The sequence below is a fragment of the Vipera ursinii genome (genome assembly GCF_947247035.1).
Source record: "Vipera ursinii genome assembly, chromosome: 14".
In the NCBI taxonomy this organism is placed as follows: Eukaryota; Metazoa; Chordata; class Lepidosauria; order Squamata; family Viperidae; genus Vipera; species Vipera ursinii.
In genome coordinates this window covers 7,724,750-7,746,432 of record NC_139527.1, presented here as the reverse complement: position 1 = coordinate 7,746,432, position 21,683 = coordinate 7,724,750, and the positions used below count along the sequence as shown (strand labels likewise).

General features: G+C 46.9%; 1 protein-coding gene across 1 annotated transcript; it reads left to right on the top strand.

Moving 5' to 3' along the window:
• Positions 1-1,476: 1,476 nt before the first annotated feature.
• MMP17 (matrix metallopeptidase 17) lies at positions 1,477-17,472 on the top strand. The gene is made up of 8 exons (XM_083373265.1): positions 1,477-1,671; positions 7,896-8,179; positions 9,328-9,504; positions 9,869-9,968; positions 10,364-10,446; positions 13,620-13,772; positions 15,721-15,978; positions 16,734-17,472. Exons 1-8 carry the CDS (start codon positions 1,565-1,567, stop codon positions 17,054-17,056), a joined length of 1,485 nt encoding a protein of 494 aa, XP_083229391.1. The 5' UTR covers positions 1,477-1,564; the 3' UTR covers positions 17,057-17,472.
• Positions 17,473-21,683: the final 4,211 nt, after the last annotated feature.

Below are 21,683 nucleotides of genomic sequence, written 5' to 3'. Positions count from 1 at the left end.
GAGGGATAGAGGAGGCTTGGAAGGGCCAAGGAACAGAATAGAGCTGGAAGGGACCATGGAGGTCTTCTAGTCCAGCCCCCTGCTCGAGCAGGTGACCCTACACCATCTCAGACAGGTGACTGTCCAGTCTCTTCTTAAAAATCTCCAGTGATGGAGCGCCCACAATTTCTAGGGGCAGGCAGTTCCACTGGTTAATTGTCCTCACTGTCAGGAAGTTTCTCCTTAATTCCAGGTTGCTTCTCTCTTTGATCAGTTTCCAACCATTGTTTCTCGTCCTTCCCTCTGGTGCTTTGGTGAACAAACTGGCCCCCTCTTCTTTGTGGTAGCCCCTCAGATACTGGAGCACTGCTATCATGTCTCCCCTATTTCTTCTTTTCTTTAGACTGGCCAAACCCAAATCCTGCAGCCTTTCTTTGTATGTTTTAGTCTCCAGGCCTTGGATCATCTTAGTTGCTCTCCTCTGATTTTTTTTCTGAACTCTGAACATCTTTTTTGTGATGGGGTGACCAAAATTGGCTGCACTATTCCAGGTGTGGTCTTGCAAGGTTTTTATAAAGCGGTGCTAATACTTTGCGTGATCGTGATTCTATGCCTCTGTTTACACAACCCAGGATTGTATTAGCTTTTTTGGCAGCGGCTGCAACCATAATTGGGCAGATTTTTATTTCCTCCGCCCCCTTTTGAAAATGGGAGGGGGGAAAGGGATGACTTAACGAAAACTAGAAACTAAAGCATATGATGAATGGTTACAGGTTCTAGGTATATCTAGCCCAGACATGTCAAACACAAGGCCCGGGGGCCGGATCCGGCCCGCGAAGTGGTTTCATGCGGCCCGCGAAGCCATCCTGGAAAGAGTGAGGGAACGGCCCCCACTGCCTTGGCCCTGGCCCAGAGACCCTCCTCCTGCCAGAGACCCTCAGATCTGCCCCACTCCTGCCCAGGCCCCCATAGGCACCCTTGATGCCAACGATGTAGAGCTGGCCACGCCCACCAATAGGCCATACACACTCTAGCCACGCCCACCCAGTAGGCCACGCCCACCCTGGCCATACCCACCCGGCCCCTTGAGGGCAACCACAGTGCTGATGTGGCCCTCAATGAAATTGAGTTTGACACCCCTGCCTAACAAAGAGAAAGACTAAGGGAGACAGTCTTCAACTATTTGAGGAGCTACCACAAAGAAGAGGGGGTCAATCTTTTCTCCAAAGCCCGTGAGGGCAGGACAGGTTGAAGTTCATCAAGGAGAGAAGCAACCTAGAACTAAGGAGAGAAGCAACCTAGAACTAAGGAGAGAAGCAACCTAGAACTAAGGAGAGATTTCCAGACAAGGAGAACAATTAATCAGTGGAACCGCTTACTTCCAGAAATTATGGATGCTCCATCTACAAAACATTTCAAAGGCTTCTACCGTTACGTTAGTATAAGTTTGTTTTAAAACAACAACAACAACAACCAGGTGGGATGTTATGAACGTGTCTATATGAATTGAGGAACACCCAATGTTTTTTTTTCTTTGGGGGGGTCTTTTGGGGGCGAATCTGTAGATGAAGCCACCTTCAAACTGATGAAGACACCCCGCTGCTCTTTGCCGGATCTTGCAGAAGCAAAGTCGAGGAGGAGACGGTATACCCAAGGATCTGCCAAGTGGAACAAAAGGAATTTATCCTGGAGGTAGGAAATTAAATCATTCGTGCCATCGCTGCCCTTTCGGTGAGTGATGAACGGAGGTCGTTTCATTCCCCTGACCCCAAAGATGCCGTTTAACAAATGTTGGATGCAAACACTCTCAGATGAGGCTTCCATTATAATGTGAAGGTGGCGAGGTTTCTTGGTTCCTTCAACCTCCAGAAAGAGCTTTGGTTTGCTTTGGTGGTCCAAAACAAGAGTTCTAGCTTGTTGGATTATTTGGGGAGATTTGTTTCTAGGGTTACAAATCGTGATTTGGAGAGGATTGGTCAGCACTGTGGTTTCGGGAGATGTGCCGGGCAAATGTTGGGTATGTCTAGTTTAATGAAGAGAAGGGCGAGGGGTGACATGATAGCAGTGTTCCAATATCTCAGGGGCTGCCCCAAAGAAGAGGGAGTCAAGCTATTCTCCAAAGCACCTGAAGGCGGGACAAGAAGCAACGGATGGAAACTAACCAAGGAGAGAAGCAACGTAGAACCAAGGAGGAATTTCCTGTCAATTAGAACAATTAACCAGTGGAACAACCTGCCTCCAGAGGTGGTGAATGCTCCAACACTGGAAGTTTTTAAGAAGAGACTGGACAGCCATTTGCTTGAAATGCTATAGGGTTTCTTGCTTGAATAAGGGATTGGACTAGAAGACCTCCAAGGTCCCTTCCAGTATCTGAGAGGCTGCCATAAAGAAGAGGGGGTCAAATTATTCTCCAAAGCACCTGAGGGCAGGACAAGAAACTAATCAAGGAGAGAAGCAACCAGGAATTAAGGAGAAACTTCCTGACTGTGTGGGCAATCAACCAGTGGAACAGCTTTGCCTCCAGAAATTGTGGGCGCTCCATCACTGGAGGTTTTTAAAAAGAGACTAGACAATCACTTGTCTGAGATGTTGTAGGTTCTCTGTCCTGAGCAGGGGGCTGGACTAGAAGACCTCCATGGTCCCTTCCAGCTCTATTCTATTCACTATACATCCAACTCTGTTATTCGTCTGTTATTCTTCTGTTGTTGTGTTAATGCATCTTATTGATTTGGGTGCTACATCTAGGAGACAGAGGTAGAATCTCTGCTGGAGTCAGGAGAGGATTCAGCCTGGACTTGTCACGTTCCCACAAGCAACCTTAAGTCCAACCCTTCTTGAATTCCCTTAAGTGTTATCTAGTGCCAATTTAGTGCTGACTAGATTCTTGTTCCGATTCGCAAATGAATCCAGACTCTGCTGTTTCCCAAAAAATACCAGCCAAATAAAGCTCTCAAAGCTGAAAACAGAAGGCAGAAAGATCTAGGAATTAGGGCTGGGGAAAATAGAAGTGGATGTTTTCACAAGATGGGTTGTGACTCACAAGCTCCAGACCTCAGCAGCACTTTGGTAGTTTGCCTTTTAACTAAACCCTCTTAAATGCCGCTCCCTTGCCACCGAGGTCTTCAGATCTGAACGTGGATCATGTAGGCAAGAGATCAATTTGGGCACCGGGCACGATTTATTCCCTCTCTAAGACTCTTTAACATCTACGTGAACTGGAGATCTCTCTCTCCCAGAGAGAATTTTGCAAGATGAACAAGTTCTCCAGTTGGCTTCTCTTGACCTTAGCAACTCATCTAAATTCAGCGATGTGGCCAGAGCGCCGCCTACTGCCACATTTGAGAGTTTGTGGAGGCTGATGATAATGATGACCAAGAGGGTGTAAGAAAGGAAAGTGTGGAGGAAGGCCTCTTGAGGAGTCTTCAGGCTGCTGCTCCATCAATGGGGGTCTTCAAGAAAAAAATTGGGACAGCCGTTTGTCCAAGATGCGAGAAGGTGTCAGGCAAAGGGTTGGACTAGAAGACCTTCAAGGCCCCTTCCAGCCCTAAGATTTATGCCGCTGTGTTCCTGAGCAGCATCGTAGCTTTCGAAAGGTCTTGCAGAAAAAAACCCTCTTCTCCAAAGGCTGCGCCGCCAAGACAGTGGCTGCAGCCGTCCATTGGAGCTGAAGTCAGGAGGGCAGAACGATTCGTGGAGCATTGAGAAGCTCTGGGGTCCAAGTCTTTGATTCTGTAGTTCGTCTCGAGGTTTTACGGCGAGCTGTTGAAGCTCAACCAGCTTGCCACGATCCAGTTGGGTCGAGCCCTTTCAAGTTCAGCAGCTAAGCCAGTAGCTGCTGCCGAGATTATTGTGTTGTTGCGGTTGGTTAAATGAAAATGGAGCAAAGAGTAAGAGAGAGGAAGGGCCTACTACTGGTTTGTTTCCCCTCCTCGTCCTCTTCTCCTCCTCCTCCTCCTCCCCTCCTCCTCCTTTTCCTCCTCCCCTCCTCCTCTTCCTCCTCCTCCCTTCCTCCTCCTCCTCCTCTTCCTCCTCCTCCCTTCCTCCTCCCGTCCTCTTCTTCCTCCCCCCTCCTCCTCCTCTTCCTCCTGCCTTCCTTCTCCTCCTCCTCCTCCCCTCCTCCTCTTCCTCCTCCCCCTCCTCCCCTCCTCCCCCTTTGTCCCTTCCTCCTCTCCTCCTCCTCTTCCTCCTGCCTTCTCCTCCTCTTCCTCCTCCCCTCCTCCTCCTTTTCCTCCTCCCCTCCTCCTCTTCTTCCTCCCCTCTCCTCCTCCTCTTCCTCCCGCCTTCCTTCTCCCCCTCCTCCTCTTCCTCCCCCTCCTCCCCCTCCTCCCCCTTTGTCCCTTCCTCCTCTCCTCCTCCTCCCCTCCTCCTCCTCTTCCTCCCCTCCTCCTCCTTTTCCTCCTCCCCTCCTCTTCTTCCTCCCCCTCCTCCCCTCTTTGTCCCCTCCTCCTCTCCTCCTCCTCTTCCTCCCGCCTTCCTTCTCCTCCTCCTCCTCTTCCTCCCGCCTTCTCCTCCTCTTCCTCCTCCTCCTCCCCTCCTCCTCTTCTTCCTCCCCCTCCTCCCCCTCCTCCTCCTCTTCCTCCCGCCTTCTCCTCTTCTTCCTCCCCCTCCTCCCCGTCCTCCCCCTCCTCCCCCTTTGTCCCTTCCTCCTCTCCTCCTCCTCTTCCTCCCCTCTCCTCCTCCTCTTCCTCCTCCTCCCTTCCTCCTCCTCCTCTTCCTCCTCCTCCCTTCCTCCTCCCGTCCTCTTCTTCCTCCCCTCTCCTCCTCCTCTTCCTCCTGCCTTCCTTCTCCTCCTCCTCCTCCTCCTCCTCTCCTCCTCCTCTTCCTCCCGCCTTCTCCTCCTCTTCCTCCTCCTCCTCCCCTCCTCCTCCCCTCTTCCCCTTCCTCCTCCCTTCTTCTTTTACTGTTTTGGATGTTGAGATAGATGCAAAGTTTGGGCTCTTGATCTTCTGGACACCTCAACCATTGTCATTTGATGCAGTTGTCGGTTTGTTTCCTTCTCCTCCTGCCTTCTTCTTTTACTATTTCGGGAGTCGAGAGAGATAGAAAGTCTTCTGGACACCTCAGCCATGGTTATTTCACGGAGCTGTAGCCTGTCTTCCATACATCGTCCCTCCATCTTCTTCTGGCTCTGCCCCGTGTTCTTTGACCTCACTTGGTCTGTTTCCTGCCTTGCCGTTTTCCCTGGAGTGGCGAAGGAAGACCTCCTTGTCTGCCTCTCACGAAATGATTGCGAGTCCCCAAGCAGCCACGGTGGAATTGGGAACCTTGAACCCGTCGTCGCTGCTCCTCCAGCTGCATCCACCTCTGGACAGGTGTGAATCTGTGGAGGCCTGGTGGGGAGACGACGGAGCCAAGAAAGTTCACCTTGGTTGCCTGTTCCTTCTGAATTATTTCCTCTCCTGCGTGAGATACCCCGCCTGGATCTGGTAGGACATAAAGGAGGTCAAAGATGCAATCAATTAATAAAGCGATGCCTGCAGCGAGCTCTCATTTTATGGACGTGGATGTCTGGCCGTGCTCAGTGGACAGTGAGAAGACCTTTGCAGGTGCCAAAAATGAAAGGAGAATGTTTTACCTGTATTCAGAGATAACCACCCGTTTATTGCCTCCTGGGCGTGCAGTGGAGGTTCATTCATTTACACTCTGAACTGATGAATTTCTCCGCTTGGCTTTCGGCAAATACCTACGTTGCCAACTCGGAAATGAATGTCTCTCCCTTGGGATGGGCAGATTAAAAGTGCCCGGCCTCCAAAATCAGTTGCTTCCCACCCTGGTTTTATCAGGAAGCTGCACCAGCAACAGTGGGCAGCAGCAGAGAGAGTGGACGATCCGTTGGGGCCCATTTTGTGTCACCTCGCTGTCTTTCAGCCTTCAACCTTACAGGAGCCAGCAGGGAAAGAAAAGGAAAGGAAAGGAAAGGAAAGGAAAGGAAAGGAAAGGAAAGGAAAGGAAAGGAAAGGAAAGGAAAGGAAAGGAAAGGAAGAAAGAAAGAAAGAAAGAAAGAAAGAAAGAAAGAAAGAAAGAAAGAAAGAAAGAAAGGAGGAAGGGAGGGAGGAAAGGAGAGGAAAGGAGAGGAAAGGAAAGGAAAGGAAGGAGGGAGGGAGGGGAGGAAGGAAGGAACGAAGGAAGGAAAAAGAAGAAAGAAAGAAAGAAAGAAAGAAAGAAAGAAAGAAAGAAAGAAAGAAAGAAAGAAAGAAAGAAAGAAAGAAAGAAAGAGGGATGGAGGGGGAGGAGGAAGGGAGGGAGGGAGGGGAGGAAGGAAGGAAAAAGAAAAAAAAGAAAGAAATGAGGGAGAGAGGGAGGAAGGAAGATGAAGGGAGGGAGGGAGGAGAGGAAAGGAAAGGGGAAGGAAAGAGGAAGGAAGGAGGGAAAGAAGGAAGGAAGGAAGGAAGGAAGGAAGGAAGAAAGAAAGAAAGAAAGAAAGAAAGAAAGAAAGAAAGAAAGAAAGAAAGAAAGAGGGATGGAGGGGGGAGGAGGAAGGGAGGGAGGGAGGGGAGGAAGGAAGGAAAAAGAAAAAAAAGAAAGAAATGAGGGAGAGAGGGAGGAAGGAAGATGAAGGGAGGGAGGGAGGAGAGGAAAGGAAAGGGGAAGGAAAGAGGAAGGAGGGAGGGAAAGAAGGAAGGAAGGAAGGAAGGAAGGAAGGAAGGAAGGAAGAAAAAGAAAGAAAGAAAGAAAGAAAGAAAGAAAGAAAGAAAGAAAGAAAGAAAGAAAGAAAGAAAGAGGGATGGAGGGGGAGGAGGAAGGGAGGGAGGGAGGGGAGGAAGGAAGGAAAAAGAAAAAAAAGAAAGAAATGAGGGAGAGAGGGAGGAAGGAAGATGAAGGGAGGGAGGGAGGAGAGGAAAGGAAAGGGGAAGGAAAGAGGAAGGAGGGAGGGAAAGAAGGAAGGAAGGAAGGAAGGAAGGAAGAAAGAAAGAAAGAAAGAAAGAAAGAAAGAAAGAAAGAAAGAAAGAAAGAAAGAAAGAAAGAAAGAAAGAAAGAAAGAAAGAAGGCTTATAGGATTTCCAAAAAGGAGTTACTCTCTGAAACTCGGCTGATAATGCTGCATTATCTGCGAAGTGAGGGTGATTGGTTTTTCCAGTGGTTTATGGCAACTGTTGAGAGTCCAGCTTTGCTCACAAAAACAAATTACTTTTTCATTAAATCATGTTGCAAGCATGCTCTTGGAGGCAGGGAATAAAACACCAGCTCCGGACAGATTTTTTTTTTTTGAAACCGGCCAAGCTCTCCGCTTCTGTGAACAGTACTCGAGTTGGGGCAGCTCTAGATGAGCAGATCCTTAATTCCCCCCCCACCCGCTGGATGAGATGCTCTCTGCGGAAATGCGGCATGCGATATATAGACTGCTTCATCAACTTTGACAGATGCATAGCTTTAAACAAACGACTCAAAATTTACTTTATTGATCAGCTCCGCTTTCTTTAACTGGGTCGCATGCTTCATTTTTAAATAATTTCGTTGTCTGGTTTTATTGCTTTTTTTTTTTTGCTGTAAGCCATAAAGAAGGTATTGGAGTTAAATAAGCACGCTGTCCTTAAACCTCCCCCCCCCAGCAATGTTGAAACGATGGTTCTCAAAATTGTTAGCTAAGGTGCTTTTTTTTCTTCTTATTTTTCAATCCTGCTGGGCGTTGCAGGACCACAAGCTGAGAAAGACAAGCGATATTTATTTTATTTATTTATTTATTTATTTAGATTTATATACCGCCCTTTCCCGAAGGACTCAGGGCGGTTTACAGGGCATTTAAAAGAAAGTCAATACAAACGTTAAAACAAATTACAAAAGATTAAATAGAACCCTGAGAAAATTAAAACCCAGTTAAAATTAAAATTAAAAAATTCTCAGCCTGGGCCAGAGAGATATGCTGTGGTGGTGGTTGAAAGGCGGAGTCCTTTTTGATCCTAACTCTCCTCTTTCAGGGTTCGAACGTTCCCCAAAGAATCCCATCTGGGCCACGACACGGTTCGCGCCCTCATGTACTACGCCTTGAAGGTGTGGAGTGACATCACACCTCTCAATTTCCACGAAGTGGCCGGTAACAATGCGGACATCCAGATTGACTTCTCCAAAACCGATCACAACGATGACTATCCCTTTGATGGCCCGGGGGGCACGGTAGCCCATGCTTTCTTCCCAGGAGAACATCATACTGCTGGAGACACTCATTTTGATGACGATGAATACTGGACTTTCCGGTCATCAGGTATGTGGAGCAGGAAAAGGACCAAAGAGTTTGAAACCACATGTCTAGTCTGGAGGACTGGAGGCTAAAAGATATCAGGAACGGTTGCTGGAATTGGGCATGTCTAGTTTAATGAAGAGAAGGACGAGGGGGGACATGATAGCAGTCTTCCAGGACTTGAGGGGCTGTCACAGAGAAGAAGGGGTCAACATATTCTTCAAAGTCATCTGAAGGCAGGACAAGAAGTAATGGATGGAAACTAAGCAAGGAGAGAAGCAACCTAGAACTAAGGAGGAATTTTCTGACAGTGAAAACAAGTAATCAGTGGAACGACTTGCCTCCAGAAGTTGTGGGTGCTCCATCAGGGAGGCTTTTAAGAAGAGATTGGACAACCATTTGTCTGGAATGGTTGAGTAGGTTTCCTACTTGAATAAGGGTTGGACTAGAAGATCTCCAAGGTCCCTTCCAACCCTATCATTCTATGTTCTTGTATCTTCCAACTTGTAAAGGATGGTTTTACATGCCTTCACAAGCACCAGTGCAAAGAACGGGAGAATGATAGAGTAAGAAGAAGTCCAAAGGAAGACAGGCTAAAGGTGTACAACCAAGGAGACACCATAGGATAAAAAAAGGTCTAGATGTTGCACCATCCGCATCTAGACCAGGGGTCCCCAAACCCCGGTCCGTGGACCAGTACTGGGCCATGGCATGTCAGCAACCGATCCACACCAACAAGCAAAGCCCCATCCATGGGATGCAGGCAACACACAAAAACACACACCCTCCGGTCCGTGGAAAAACCTCTCTCCCTTGAACTGGTCCCTGGTGCCCAAAAGGTTGGGGACCTCTGATCTAGACAACAAAGCCAGGCCGGAGTTGCAGAAGAGGTAAGTCAATCATTGGGGTTGAACATAAGAAGACATTGCACCACAATAGCAGGAGAGTTGAGTCAACCTATAGTGAAGGATGACCTTTAACCGGTCAACCATAGTAAGCAACAGTCTGGCATACCTTAAACCAACATTTTCAGCCTGTCTAAAACTGTCTTATGGTGCCATTGGATTAACCAGTATTTTTTTTTATTTTTACACGTGCACAAGAACCTAAGGAAAAGTTAGAAGCTCCTCACTTATGCAATAATCTGCCTGGGTCTTCCCTCTTAATTTCAGATACCGATGGCATGGATCTGTTTGCGGTGGCAGTCCACGAATTTGGCCACGCTATCGGCTTAACCCACATCTCTGCTACGGAATCAATCATGAGGCCGTACTACCAGGGACCGGTTGGAGACCCCTTGAAATATGATTTGCCGTATGAAGATAAAGTCCGGATCTGGCAGCTCTATGGTGAGGATTCTCCCAGCTAATCTGACAAGAGTTCATATTTTATTTTTTATTTAAAAAAAAAAACAACAACAACTGAAAAGCCATTGCAGGTAGCCCCTGACCTACAACCGTTTAGTTACCAATGAAAATTACAGCAGTACTTAGGATCCTTTTTCACACTTAGGACCGTTGCAGAATCCCCGGGGTTCATGTGATCAGAATTCAGACACTTGTTAAACTGACTCACATTAACAACAGCCGCAGTGGGGACCCCTGGCCTATGGAGAACATGTTGGAGGATATGATGCTGTCTCTGGAAACGTTGACTTGGACGATCTCCTTGAGGTCCACTTTGCTTTAACCCATCCTTGTTTTTCCTCCGCAGGAGTCAGAGAATCCGTGTCTCCCACGGCGAAACTTGAAATCTCGAATGCAGACAACCATCCCATGTTGCCAGATTTCCCCGAGAATCACTCCACTGTCCCGTAAGTGAAACCGTACATCCCCAATTTCTTTGGGAAGGAGTAGAAGCTTGAAGGACCCTTGAATTAGGATCGGGTGAAATTTGGCCGGCAGGCCAGCAGAGCAGATGTTCTGCCCTCCCAACTCCAGATACCATCTCTTCAATTTGGAGCAGAAAGTTTCTGAACTCGCGGATCGGGTGCAGCTGTCAAGAGATGTCCCCTGTCAGATGTCCCCTCTGAAACAGTGGATATTATGGGACTGAAGAACAAATCTCTTGGGTTGAAATTGGCAAGAGTTAAAAGAGTTTAATTTTGAGCTTGAGCCAAAGCTAGACTTGGCCAGGCAGGGGTGAGTGGATGATGGTGGCTTTGTTTATTTTACTTATTTTTAATCCCCCACACACACTTTTCGTCAGGTTTAGAAAAGACGTGCCAAACAGATGCAGCACACACTTCGATGCCGTGGCTCAGATCCGTGGAGAGGTTTTCTTCTTCAGAGGTGAGCTGAGGTTCGGGCAGGGCAGATATACAGGTAGTCCTCATCTTATAACTCTCGTGGTGACGAGCCTATGGCACACGAGCCACAGGTGGCACGCAGAGCCCTCTCTGTGGGCACGCGCACCCTCGCCCAAGTCCTAGGCCTTCAGCTGGTTTTATAAAAACCTTTTTACTTTAGGCCTCCGCCACCATGTGCAAAAAAAAAAAAAAGGTTCAATCAATCACTTTCAATTTCTTGCGGGGGGAAAAAAACTCGCAAAAATGGAATTGACTGATTGAACTTTTTAGGTCCCACCCAGTCTGCCGTTACCACCGCAGCCACGCCCACCCAATGGGCCACCCCCACCCAATGGGCCACACCACCCGGCACTCAACGATACATAAGTGGGTTTTGGGTTGCAGTTTGGGCGCTCAGTCTCTAAAAGGTCCGCCATCACTGTAATATAACTATTCACTTAGCGACCATTCAAAGCTACCACAGCAATGAAAAAAAGGGACTCGTGGCCATTTTTCACTCACGACCGTTCCAGCATCCCCATGGTCATGGGATCAAAATTCGGACACTTGGCATGTACTGTACGTAGGATGCTTGCAGTGTCCGAGGATCATGGGATCCCCTTTGGCAACCTTTGGACAAGCAAAATCAATGGGGTTGAACAGGGTTGGTGGTGATCCTTGGTGCTCTCTGAGCACGGTGGTTTCCTTGCAGATGTTTCATGACCAAACTGGATTGCATCATCAGTGCTAAAAGGGAATGCTGTTGTCAATGCTGCTAACATCGGATGTTTTTGCTTTGACCACAGATGGAGATGCAACCATTTTCTCCTTATGTTTTACTCTTAGAATTAGAGGTAGAGTTAGATGATGGTGGGGGGGAGGAATGTGCAGGAGACTTTAGCTAGACATAACAATACTGAACCTAGTGTGAGAACCAAGGTTATTGAAATAAGAGATGATAAGAATTGGCGGGCTGGAGAACTGGAGGGGAAGCCCGAATTTCAAACTAATTGGAGAATGTGATTTATGCTTTGATACTATGTGCTCAGGGGAGGGGAATTTAATTTTTGCCTTCGATTGCGTTAGTGCCGATGCTATGCTACTCAAATAAAGAGTCTTTAAGGTAAACAATGCCTCAAAATTCTTTGAAGAGTTTCATTTGTCGGAACCATGACAGGTGTTTCTGGATTGGAGAGGAGAAGGAGGAAGAGGAGGAGGAGGAGGAGGAGGAGGAGGAGGAGGAGGAGGACTGCAGAGTCCTTTGATGCTCTCTGAGCTTGGTGGTTTCCTTGCAGACATTTCATGACCCAACTAGGTTAAATCATCAGTGCTCAAGCAAACCCCTTTTAGCACTGATGAAATTGCCTAGTTGGGTCATGAAATGTCTGCAAGGAAACCACCCAGCTCAGAGAATATCTGGGACCTCACAGACATGAGGGGTGCTGACCTCTGCTAAACTCAGTTTCCCAATTTCAGCCTTGTAATCATTCTTTCCCCAAACTCCACCCCTGGTTAATCTTGACCAGCGTCACCTTTTTCAGACCATCAGGGCAGGAATTTTTCATCCCAGCTTAGCGCTGCCATGGACGACACCTGAAAGTGTTGGTATGCAAAACGTTCACCATCTCCATAACTCCTCCTCACAACTTGTGTCGCTCTTCATCCTGTCAAATTAGCTTCTGGAGCGCTTTCAACTTTGAGCTTCTAAATTACCGTTTAGAAGAAGAAGAAGCCACTTAAACGAATGGCATCTCTCCGAAAGATATTGGAAATTAACTGGTGAGCCTTACCCCACGGCGGGGTAAAAGCTTCATTACCCATGCAAAGAAGATGCTGATTTAATCGCATAAAGTTCTCATAAAGATGCAAAGAGACCGCTTTCTTCAACCTTCCATCTTTCCTCCGATTCCCCTTTTAGCCGTAAAGGCAAGGATTTATAAATCCCACTTCCTCAGGATGGGATGTTATTCCTCCGTAGATCAATGTCAAATAAAGCCAAAGAAGAAAGCAGTGCCGAGTGACATGAATTTGTAGAATGGTCATTTTTGGAAGAAAAAAAATTAAAAATCTGAGCTATTCTGCAGATGTTTCAGGGTTAGTAGTTCTGCTCTCTTCTCCTCTGTTTTTCGGGCTGGCCTTAATGTCCCTCAAGAGTCTAAATGCAATGTCAACAGCTGCTAAAGCTGCAGAAGGCCTATTGTTTCCTGAATAAGTATTTGGAGGGGGCTACCTCAACTTACCAAATGTATTTTTGCTGTGGGAAGATTTGGGCTTGCAGGCTCTGCCTTTGAGACACCAGAAATTCTTCAGAGATCCATAAGTGTCCTCAAGTGAGCTACACAACTCTCTATAGCACTGGGAACATCCTTTTCACTACCTTTTTGGTCTAGTCCACGGGTGTCCAGCCTTGGCAACTTAAGAGGGATGGACTTCAACTCCCAAAATCCCCCAGGGTCAGGCTTCTCTAGATAAGACTCTATGGTTGCTATGAGTCAGCGGGTTGGTTTAACCAAGGCTTTAAAGCCAATGTTTCTCAACCTTGGCAGCCTTAAGATGGGTAGACTTCAATTCCCAGAATCCCCCAGGGTCAGGCTTCCCTAGATAAGACTCTATGGTTGCTGGAGCTCACTGGGTTGGTTTAACCAAGGCTTTAAAGCCAATGTTTCTCAACCTTGGCAGCCTTAAGATGGGTAGACTTCGATTCCCAGAATCCCCCAGGGTCGGGCTTCCCTAGATAAGACTCTATGGTTGCTGGAGCTCAGTGGGTTGGTTTAACCAAAGCTTTAAAGCCAATGTTTCTCAACCTTGGCAGCCTTAAGACAGGTAGACTTCGATTCCCAGAATCCCCCAGGGTCGGGCTTCCCTAGATAAGACTCTATGATTGCTTGAGCTCAGTGGGTTGGTTTAACCAAGTCTTTAAGCCAGTGTTTCTCAAACTTGGCAACCTTCAAATGGGTGGACTTCGACTCCCAGAATTCCCCAGCCCTCCACGGCCATTGTAACTGGCTGGGGAATTCTGGGCGTTGAAGTCCACCCATCTTAAAGTTGCCCAGGTTGGACACCCCTGGTCCAGTCCCTTCTGGAGAGAAGGTCTAGTGGAGTGCTGATCCTCACTTTGGGTTGCCTTATGAGTAAGGCTTTCCATCCCTTGTTACTAACCGGACTTTCTCCCTCCAGGCAAGTATTTTTGGCGACTGACTCGCAACAAGCATCTGGTGTCCCTTCAGCCAGCTCAGATCCATCGCTTCTGGAAGGGATTGCCTCTCAACCTCGACAGTGTGGATGCGGTGTACGAGAGGACCCGCGATCATAAGATCGTATTCTTCAAAGGTAGAAGTGCTTTACATTTGTGACTCTCCTTTCCCCCCAAACGTTTGGTTTCCCCACTGTGTTGAAAAGCTTGTTTCATTCCTTACTTGGAGATTCATGTGAAAGGTTGTTTTCATTTCCTTAATGCCCTGTGAGCTGATGGCCATCCTTGACTTAGAGCCATACTCCCTTCGTTTCCTCCTCCTCCTCCTTCCCTTCTTCCTCTCCATCACCTCCTCCTCCTCCTCCTCTTCTCTCCTTTCTTTCTCCTTTCTTTCCTCCTCCTTCCCTTCTTCCTCCCCATCACCTCTTCCTCTTCTCTCCTTTCTTTCTCCTTCCTTTCCTCCTCCTTCCCTTCTTCCTCTCCATCACCTCTTCCTCTTCTCTCCTTTCTTTCTCCTTCCTTTCCTCCTCCTTCCCTTCTTCCTCCCCATCACCTCTTCCTCTTCTCTCCTTTCTTTCTCCTTCCTTTCCTCCTCCTTCCCTTCTTCCTCCCCATCACCTCTTCCTCTTCTCTCCTTTCTTTCTCCTTTCTTTCCTCCTCCTTCCCTTCTTCCTCTCCATCACCTCCTCCTCCTCCTCCTCTTCTCTCCTTTCTTTCTCCTTTCTTTCCTCCTCCTTCCCTTCTTCCTCCCCATCACCTCTTCCTCTCCTCTCCTTTCTTTCTCCTTCCTTTCCTCCTCCTTCCCTTCTTCCTCCCCATCACCTCTTCCTCTCCTCTCCTTTCTTTCTCCTTTCTTTCCTCCTCCTTCCCTTCTTCCTCCCCATCACCTCTTCCTCTTCTCTCCTTTCTTTCTCCTTTCTTTCCTCCTCCTTCCCTTCTTCCTCCCCATCACCTCTTCCTCTTCTCTCCTTTCTTTCTCCTTTCTTTCCTCCTCCTTCCCTTCTTACTCCCCATCACCTCTTCCTCTTCTCTCTTTCTCCTTTCTTTCCTCCTCCTTCCCTTCTTCCTCCCATCACCTCTTCCTCTTCTCTCCTTTCTTTCTCCTTCCTTTCCTCCTCCTTCCCTTCTTCCTCTCCATCACCTCTTCCTCTTCTCTCTTTCTCCTTTCTTTCCTCCTCCTTCCCTTCTTCCTCCCCATCACCTCTTCCTCTTCTCTCCTTTCTTTCTCCTTTCTTTCCTCCTCATTCCCTTCTTCCTCTCCATCACCTCTTCCTCTCCTCTCCTTTCTTTCTCCTTCCTTTCCTCCTCCTTCCCTTCTTCCTCCCATCACCTCTTCCTCTTCTCTCCTTTCTTTCTCCTTTCTTTCCTCCTCATTCCCTTCTTCCTCTCCATCACCTCTTCCTCTCCTCTCCTTTCTTTCTCCTTCCTTTCCTCCTCCTTCCCTTCTTCCTCCCCATCACCTCTTCCTCTTCTCTCCTTTCTTTCTCCTTTCTTTCCTCCTCCTTCCCTTCTTCCTCTCCATCACCTCTTCCTCTCCTCTCCTTTCTTTCTCCTTCCTTTCCTCCTCCTTCCCTTCTTCCTCCCCATCACCTCTTCCTCTTCTCTCCTTTCTTTCTCCTTTCTTTCCTCCTCATTCCCTTCTTCCTCCCCATCACCTCTTCCTCTTCTCTCCTTTCTTTCTCCTTTCTTTCCTCCTCATTCCCTTCTTCCTCTCCATCACCTCTTCCTCTTCTCTCCTTTCTTTCTCCTTTCTTTCCTCCTCATTCCCTTCTTCCTCTCCATCACCTCTTCCTCTTCTCTCCTTTCTTTCTCCTTTCTTTCCTCCTCATTCCCTTCTTCCTCTCCATCACCTCTTCCTCTTCTCTCCTTTCTTTCTCCTTTCTTTCCTCCTCATTCCCTTCTTCCTCTCCATCACCTCTTCCTCTTCTCTCTTTCTCCTTTCTTTCCTCCTCCTTCCCTTCTTCTTTTCCCTCCTCCTCCTCTTTCTTCTTTTCTTCCTCCTTCCTCTTCTTCCTCTTCTCTCCCTTCTTCTTTCCTCTCCGTTTCCTCCTCCTTCCCTCCTTACCTCTTAACTTACCTCCCCAGGGGACCGCTATTGGGTGTTCAAAGACAACAACGTCGAAGAAGGCTACCCTCGGCCCATCTCGGATTTCGGCTTGCCCTTAGGAGGCATCGACGCAGCCTTTTCCTGGGCTCAGAACGACAAGACCTATTTCTTCAAAGGTGACCTCCACTGGTGCTACGATGACCACCAGCAGAGAATGGAGGCGGGTTATCCTTTAGAAAGCCGGCTGTGGAAAGGCATCCCCAGCCAGCTGGACGATGCCACGCACTGGTCAGATGGTGAGTTTGGACACCCAGAGAGCTCCTTTTGAGCCACTCTTTGCTGCAAGTAAGGAGAGCGCTTGGCACGTCTCCCAATTAGGCCGGAACGCCAATAGACATATAGGTGGTCCTTGACTTATGACCACAACTGGGCCCAAAATTTCCATTGCTAGGCAAGGTAGTTGTATAATAATTATATATACACCGCTAGGGATAGTCTGACTTTGCTCTCCTCCTGCCCACTAGATATTCCAAGCTCTCCTGCCTCTCAGCCCTCTGGGAAGGAACCCCTCCTCCCCGGGACTCCAGACTACATTCCACCACATTTGCCCTGACAGCCCTGCAGCTCCAGCCATCTCTCGCTCAAGCTTGTGCGGTGCTGCTCAGCTCATTCCCCTCCCCTGCTAGCACTTTTCTAGGATGGTCGCGTACCACCTGGCAGGTGCCAATGTAGCACAGGTGGTACCCGTACCACTGGTTGAAAAGCCCTGCTCTAGCCCGCCAAAATGTTACCAGCACTGACCTTGACTCTCACAGATACGAATTGTTTTGGCTAGCTGAAAACTACGCTTCCCCCATCCTCCTCCTCCTTCGTCTAAAATCTCCGAATTAAAAGGTGGCAATGAAGACCAAATGCAAATGCTGATCGCTGGAGGGGGTTGCCGTTTCGCTCTTTTTGTTCCCTGTTGGGCTTGTGGATTGTCTCCTTTGCATGCTACGGAGAGATGATTTACCTGTCTGATTTACCCTTCTTTCTGGGTCTGTTCTCCCAGGGGCCACCTACTTTTTCAAGGGCAAGGAATATTGGAAAGTGGCGGACAGCGAACTGGAGGCCGAATCGGGCTATCCTCGCTCGATTGCAAAAGACTGGCTGGTCTGCAGCGACATGCAGGCCGATGCGCCGGAGCCAGCCGGGCGCTCCAGGACCAGGGGACGCTCCCAACAGGGATACCGTGACGAAAGCCGGTCGGAAAGTGAAGTCTGCTCCTGTACCTCATCTTCCTCTGACCTCCGACCTTGCCCCTCCCTCAGACTTTGCGCGGGCTTGGTCTCGGTCGCTCTGTGGACAGCGGTGTCGATGCACGGACCTCTATGACCGACGGAGTTGCTGTGGACTGCAGCAATTCAGGGGTGCAAATGGATGCTGGGGTGAAACGGACCCAGGTCCCCAGTTGCGGCCAGCCGTGTTAAGAAAGCGACATCTAACATTCCTAGCAATGCGATGTGGAATTAGTTTCAAATTCTCCATGAGAAGCAAAGAGCATTTTTAATTATTATTACTATTATTATTCTTTTTGTTGGCTGAGGTGGGTTTATGAGTCCCCTTTTTTTTCTTTTTTTTCTTTTTTTCTTTTTTCTTTTCTTTTTTTCTTTTTTCTTTTCTTTTCTTTTCTTTTCTTTTCTTTAAGTTAAATTTCACACCAGAGTTTGCAGGTTTTCACTTCTTCCCCTGTGCCCAGTCTCTTCTCTCCCCGCCTTACCGACAAATAAAGTTTCTGACCTGCCACATAAGTCAGTCATATTCCCAAGGGGTTATTTATTCTCTCTTGCTTGGGGTATTTAAAAATACATTTCCACCCTCCCTTTCCCCCCGCCCCGCCACCGGCATCTCCTTGCAAAAATAAATAAAAAAAAATTCCACCTTTAGATTCAGCGTTGGCCAAGGTGGAACCTCTGAGAATTTGAATTGGGAACAATTTCAGGGTGTGATCACAATTAGCCTTTTGACTTATAACCGCAATTGAGTTCAGAAAGGTCCGTTGTTAAGCGAGGCACTTGCGAAGGGAGTTTCGGCCCATTTTAGGATCTTTTCTGCCAGAGTTGTTAAGTGAAACATGCGGATGTTAAACGAATCTGGCTTCCCCCCCCCCATTGTCTTTGTTTGTTGGGACCTGGATGGGAAGGTCACAGATTTATTTATTTATTTTATTTATTTTAATTCCATTTATATCCCGCCCTTCTCCGAAGACTCAGGGCGGCTTATGGATGCTGCAAAAGCCATAAGTACATGCCAAGTTGCCAAGCGCCTGGATTTTTGATCACATGATCTTGTAAATGTGAAAAACGGTCACAGGTCATTTTTTTTTCAGCGCTGTTGTAACTTCGACCACTAAACGAAGTTTTACAAGTTGAGATTACTCGTAAGGCCTAATTATGATATTAAAAGAGAAGAGGAAAAAAAAATCATTCGTTGCCAGATGAGGGCAGCAAAGATTATTAGATTTGCCAGAACTTTAGAAAGAGAAGTTTTGATTTCGTAAACAAGGACCGAGTCTGACCTATTCCGTGCAATATTGAAAAATTGCTCTGGATTTTTTTTTTTTTGATTTGGCATCAAAACAGTCTTAAACGCCATCGAGGGCCGCCATTTGTCGGCAGCAAATTAAGCCCCCCCCCCAACTGAAACCAGCTCCAGGAGATTAGAAAAATCTGGATTGGCGTGACTTGAGTGGGATTGCAATGATTTCCTGTGATTTAATCCAGGGATGTAATCCTACCCTGTTGTGCTATTTGCATGAAAACCGCCTGGGGGGTTTCCTAAGGAGAAAGCAAAAGGGAGAATGGGCTTTCGAAAAGAATTGTGGCTTTCGAAAAGAAACACATCTTGGTTGAAGTTTTCAATTTCAAGACACAAGGAAGACAAAGTAGGTAGATGAATACTTCTCCATCATCCAGAGCCTAAATGGAGAAATAGGTAGCTTTGCCTGTCACCCCAAGCTGTGTTTTGCTAATTCTAGGTGGGGAAGAAGCCCTGATGGATTGGAGTCCTACCAGACCATCCATGACCCATTTTGATAAAGACTCCCAACCAGGTTCAAGCAACCTTTAATGTCAGATTCAAAGGAGCCACTCCATAATTTATGTTGAGACTCTAGAAAGAGGGCTAACTGAGATGATTAAGGAGCTGGAAACTACGAAGACATATGAAGAACTATTGCAGGAATTGGTTGTGTCTACTCTAGTGAAAAGAAGGTCACGGGGGGGATATGATAGCAGTGTTTCAATATTTGAGGGGCTACCACAAAGATGAAGGGGGCAAACTATTTACCAAAGCACCAGAAGGCAGGACAAGAACAATGGATGGAAACTAATCAAGGAGAGAACCAATCTAGAGCTAGAACAGAGCAGAACAGAACAGAACAGAACAGAAAAGAAAAGAAAAGAATAGGAAGGGACCTTGGAGGCCTTCTAGTCCAGCCCCCTGCTCAAAGCAGGAGAATCTACATCTCAGACAGGTGACTGTCTAGTCTCTTCTTAAAGATCTCCAGTGAAGGAGCGCCCACAACTTCTGAAGGCAAAGCTGTTCCACTGGTTAATTGTCCACACTGTCGGGAACTTTCTCCTTAATTCCAGGTTGCTTCTCTCTCCTTGATCAGTTTCCATCCATTGTTTCTCGTCCTGCCCTCTGACGCTTTGGGGAATAACTTGACCCCCTCCTCTTCTTTGTGGTGGCGCCTCAAATACCGGAACACTGCTATCATGTCTCCCCTATTTCTTCTTTTCTTTAGACTGGCCAAACCCAACTAACTAGCCAAACTAAGGAGAAAATTCCTAATGGGGAGAAGAATCGATCAGTAGAACGTGTTGCCTTCAGAAGTTGTGGGTGCCCCATCACTGGAGGCTTTCAAGAAGAGACGTGTCTGAAATCGTATAGACTCTCCTGCTTGTTTAGGGAGTTGGACTAGGAGACCTCCAAAGTCCCTTCCAACTCTCTTATTCTATGTTTCAATTTAGAGTAACGTGCAAAGTTAAACTTCTCAGGAGAGAAACGGTAGTGTTGGCACCTTGTCTTTGATTCTTGACCCAAACAGTTGGATTCGGCCAGATTTGACCCTTCTTAGCTTTGATCCTAGCTAGGTAGAATCTCTCCCCTCTCTACTTTCTTTTTCTTTCTTTACCTGCGTCTTTGATACATGATGAATACAGATGTTTGTTCCACCTGCTGATAAGGATCTTGGCAGCCAACCGTAGGACCATAAAAACAAACTGGAAATTAATGGCTGGCACAGAGACCATTCAAACAGTTTGTTGATATGGACCATTGCCAGCTCAACAGCTTTTCTGAAAGGTAAATGTCTGGAGCAATAAAATGTGTCGGCGCTGCATTTCTTAGGAAATGTGGGAAGGCAACTGCTACAATCTCTAGTAGGCATTTGGTGTTGGGTTGATGCTCAGAATGTTCTCCTTCAATCCCCTTCCTTGGTTCCTATCAGTGAAAGTTGTCGTAGCTTTTCAATACAGATTGTTCTTGACTTACAGTCACAACTGGGACCAGAATTTTCTTGCTAAGCAAGGCAATTGTTAAACCTTAAACCTTAACACACACACACCCCCGCCCCTCTCTCTCTCACACAAAACCCCTCAGTAAAGCTAAGACTAACCAAGCTTAAAGTGAGGTGTGAGTTCAACCATGGAGGCTTTAACTGACCTACGTACCTGGATGCCTAAACCTGTTTATGGAGATTCTCAATCCTCCAGGTCATGGTTGCCCCAAAGAGGCTTTTCCAAAAGGCAACTGGAATTTCTTGGGGGGGGGGGGTGTCCCTTGAAAACATTGCACTTCTCATCTAAGAAGCTGACCTGGATGGACTGAAGTCAGAACTGATGAAGCTTCTTGGATGAGAAGCGAAACGTTTTCAAGGAAACGAAAGCAAGAAAGGCCAGTTGCCTCTTGGAGAAAAAGCACCTTTGGGGTCCATAAACCTGATTCAGAATTTGGAAAGATATTTGTGCTCTACCGTTGTTTTGTACAGGTGGAATGAGAAAGGATCTCCGTTTGGTGTTTGATTCAGACTCCAGAACTGGACTGGAGAAGAATAGAATAGAATAGAATAGAATAGAATAGAATAGAATAGAATAGAATAGAATAGAATAGAATAGAATAGAATAGAATAGAATAGAATAGAATAGAATAGAATAGAATAGAATAGAATAGAGTGGAAATAGAATAGAATAGAATAGAATAGAATGGAATAGAATAGAATAGAATGGAATGGAATGGAATGGAATGGAATGGAATGGAATGGAATGGAATGGAATGGAATGGAATGGAATGGAATGGAATGGAATGGAATAGAAAATATGGAATGGAATGGAATGGAATGGAATAGAAAATATGGAATGGAATGGAATGGAATGGAATAGAATGGAATAGAATAGAATAGAATAGAAAATAGAATAGAATAGAATAGAATAGAATAGAATAGAATAGAATAGAATAGAATAGAATAGAATAGAAAGAAATGAATTGGAAATGGGAAAGAATAGAATAGAATAGAATAGAATAGAATAGAATAGAATAGAATAGAATAGAATAGAATAGAATAGAATAGAATAGAATAGAAGCTGGAAGGGACCTTGGAGGTCTTCTAGTCCAGCCCCCCACTCAAGCAGGAGAACCTATACCATTTTACATAAGTGAATGTCTAGTCTCTTCTTAAAAATCTCCAGCGATGGAGCACCCATGATTTCTGGAGGTAAAGCTGTTCCACTGGTTAATTGTCCTCGCTGTTAGGACATTTCTCCTTAATTCCAGGTTGCTTCTTTCTTTGATCAGTTTCCAACCATTACTTCTTGTCCTGCCCTCTGGTGCTTTGGAGAATAACATGACCCCCTCTTCTTTGTGGAAGCCCCTCAGATACTGCAATACGGCTATCATGTCACCCCTGTTTCTTCTTTTCTTTAGACTAGCCAAACCCAAGTCCCGAAGCCCTTCTTCAAAA

Excerpts from the sequence above, each read along its gene's own strand:
- MMP17 (XM_083373265.1), top strand. The coding sequence starts at position 1,565 with ATGAAGACACCCCGCTGCTCTTTGCCGGATCTTGCAGAAGCAAAGTCG. Across the intron at positions 9,969-10,363 it reads GAGAATCACTCCACTGTCCC|GTTTAGAAAAGACGTGCCAA; the intron begins GTAAGTGAAACC and ends ACTTTTCGTCAG. Across the intron at positions 10,447-13,619 it reads AGAGGTTTTCTTCTTCAGAG|GCAAGTATTTTTGGCGACTG; the intron begins GTGAGCTGAGGT and ends TTCTCCCTCCAG.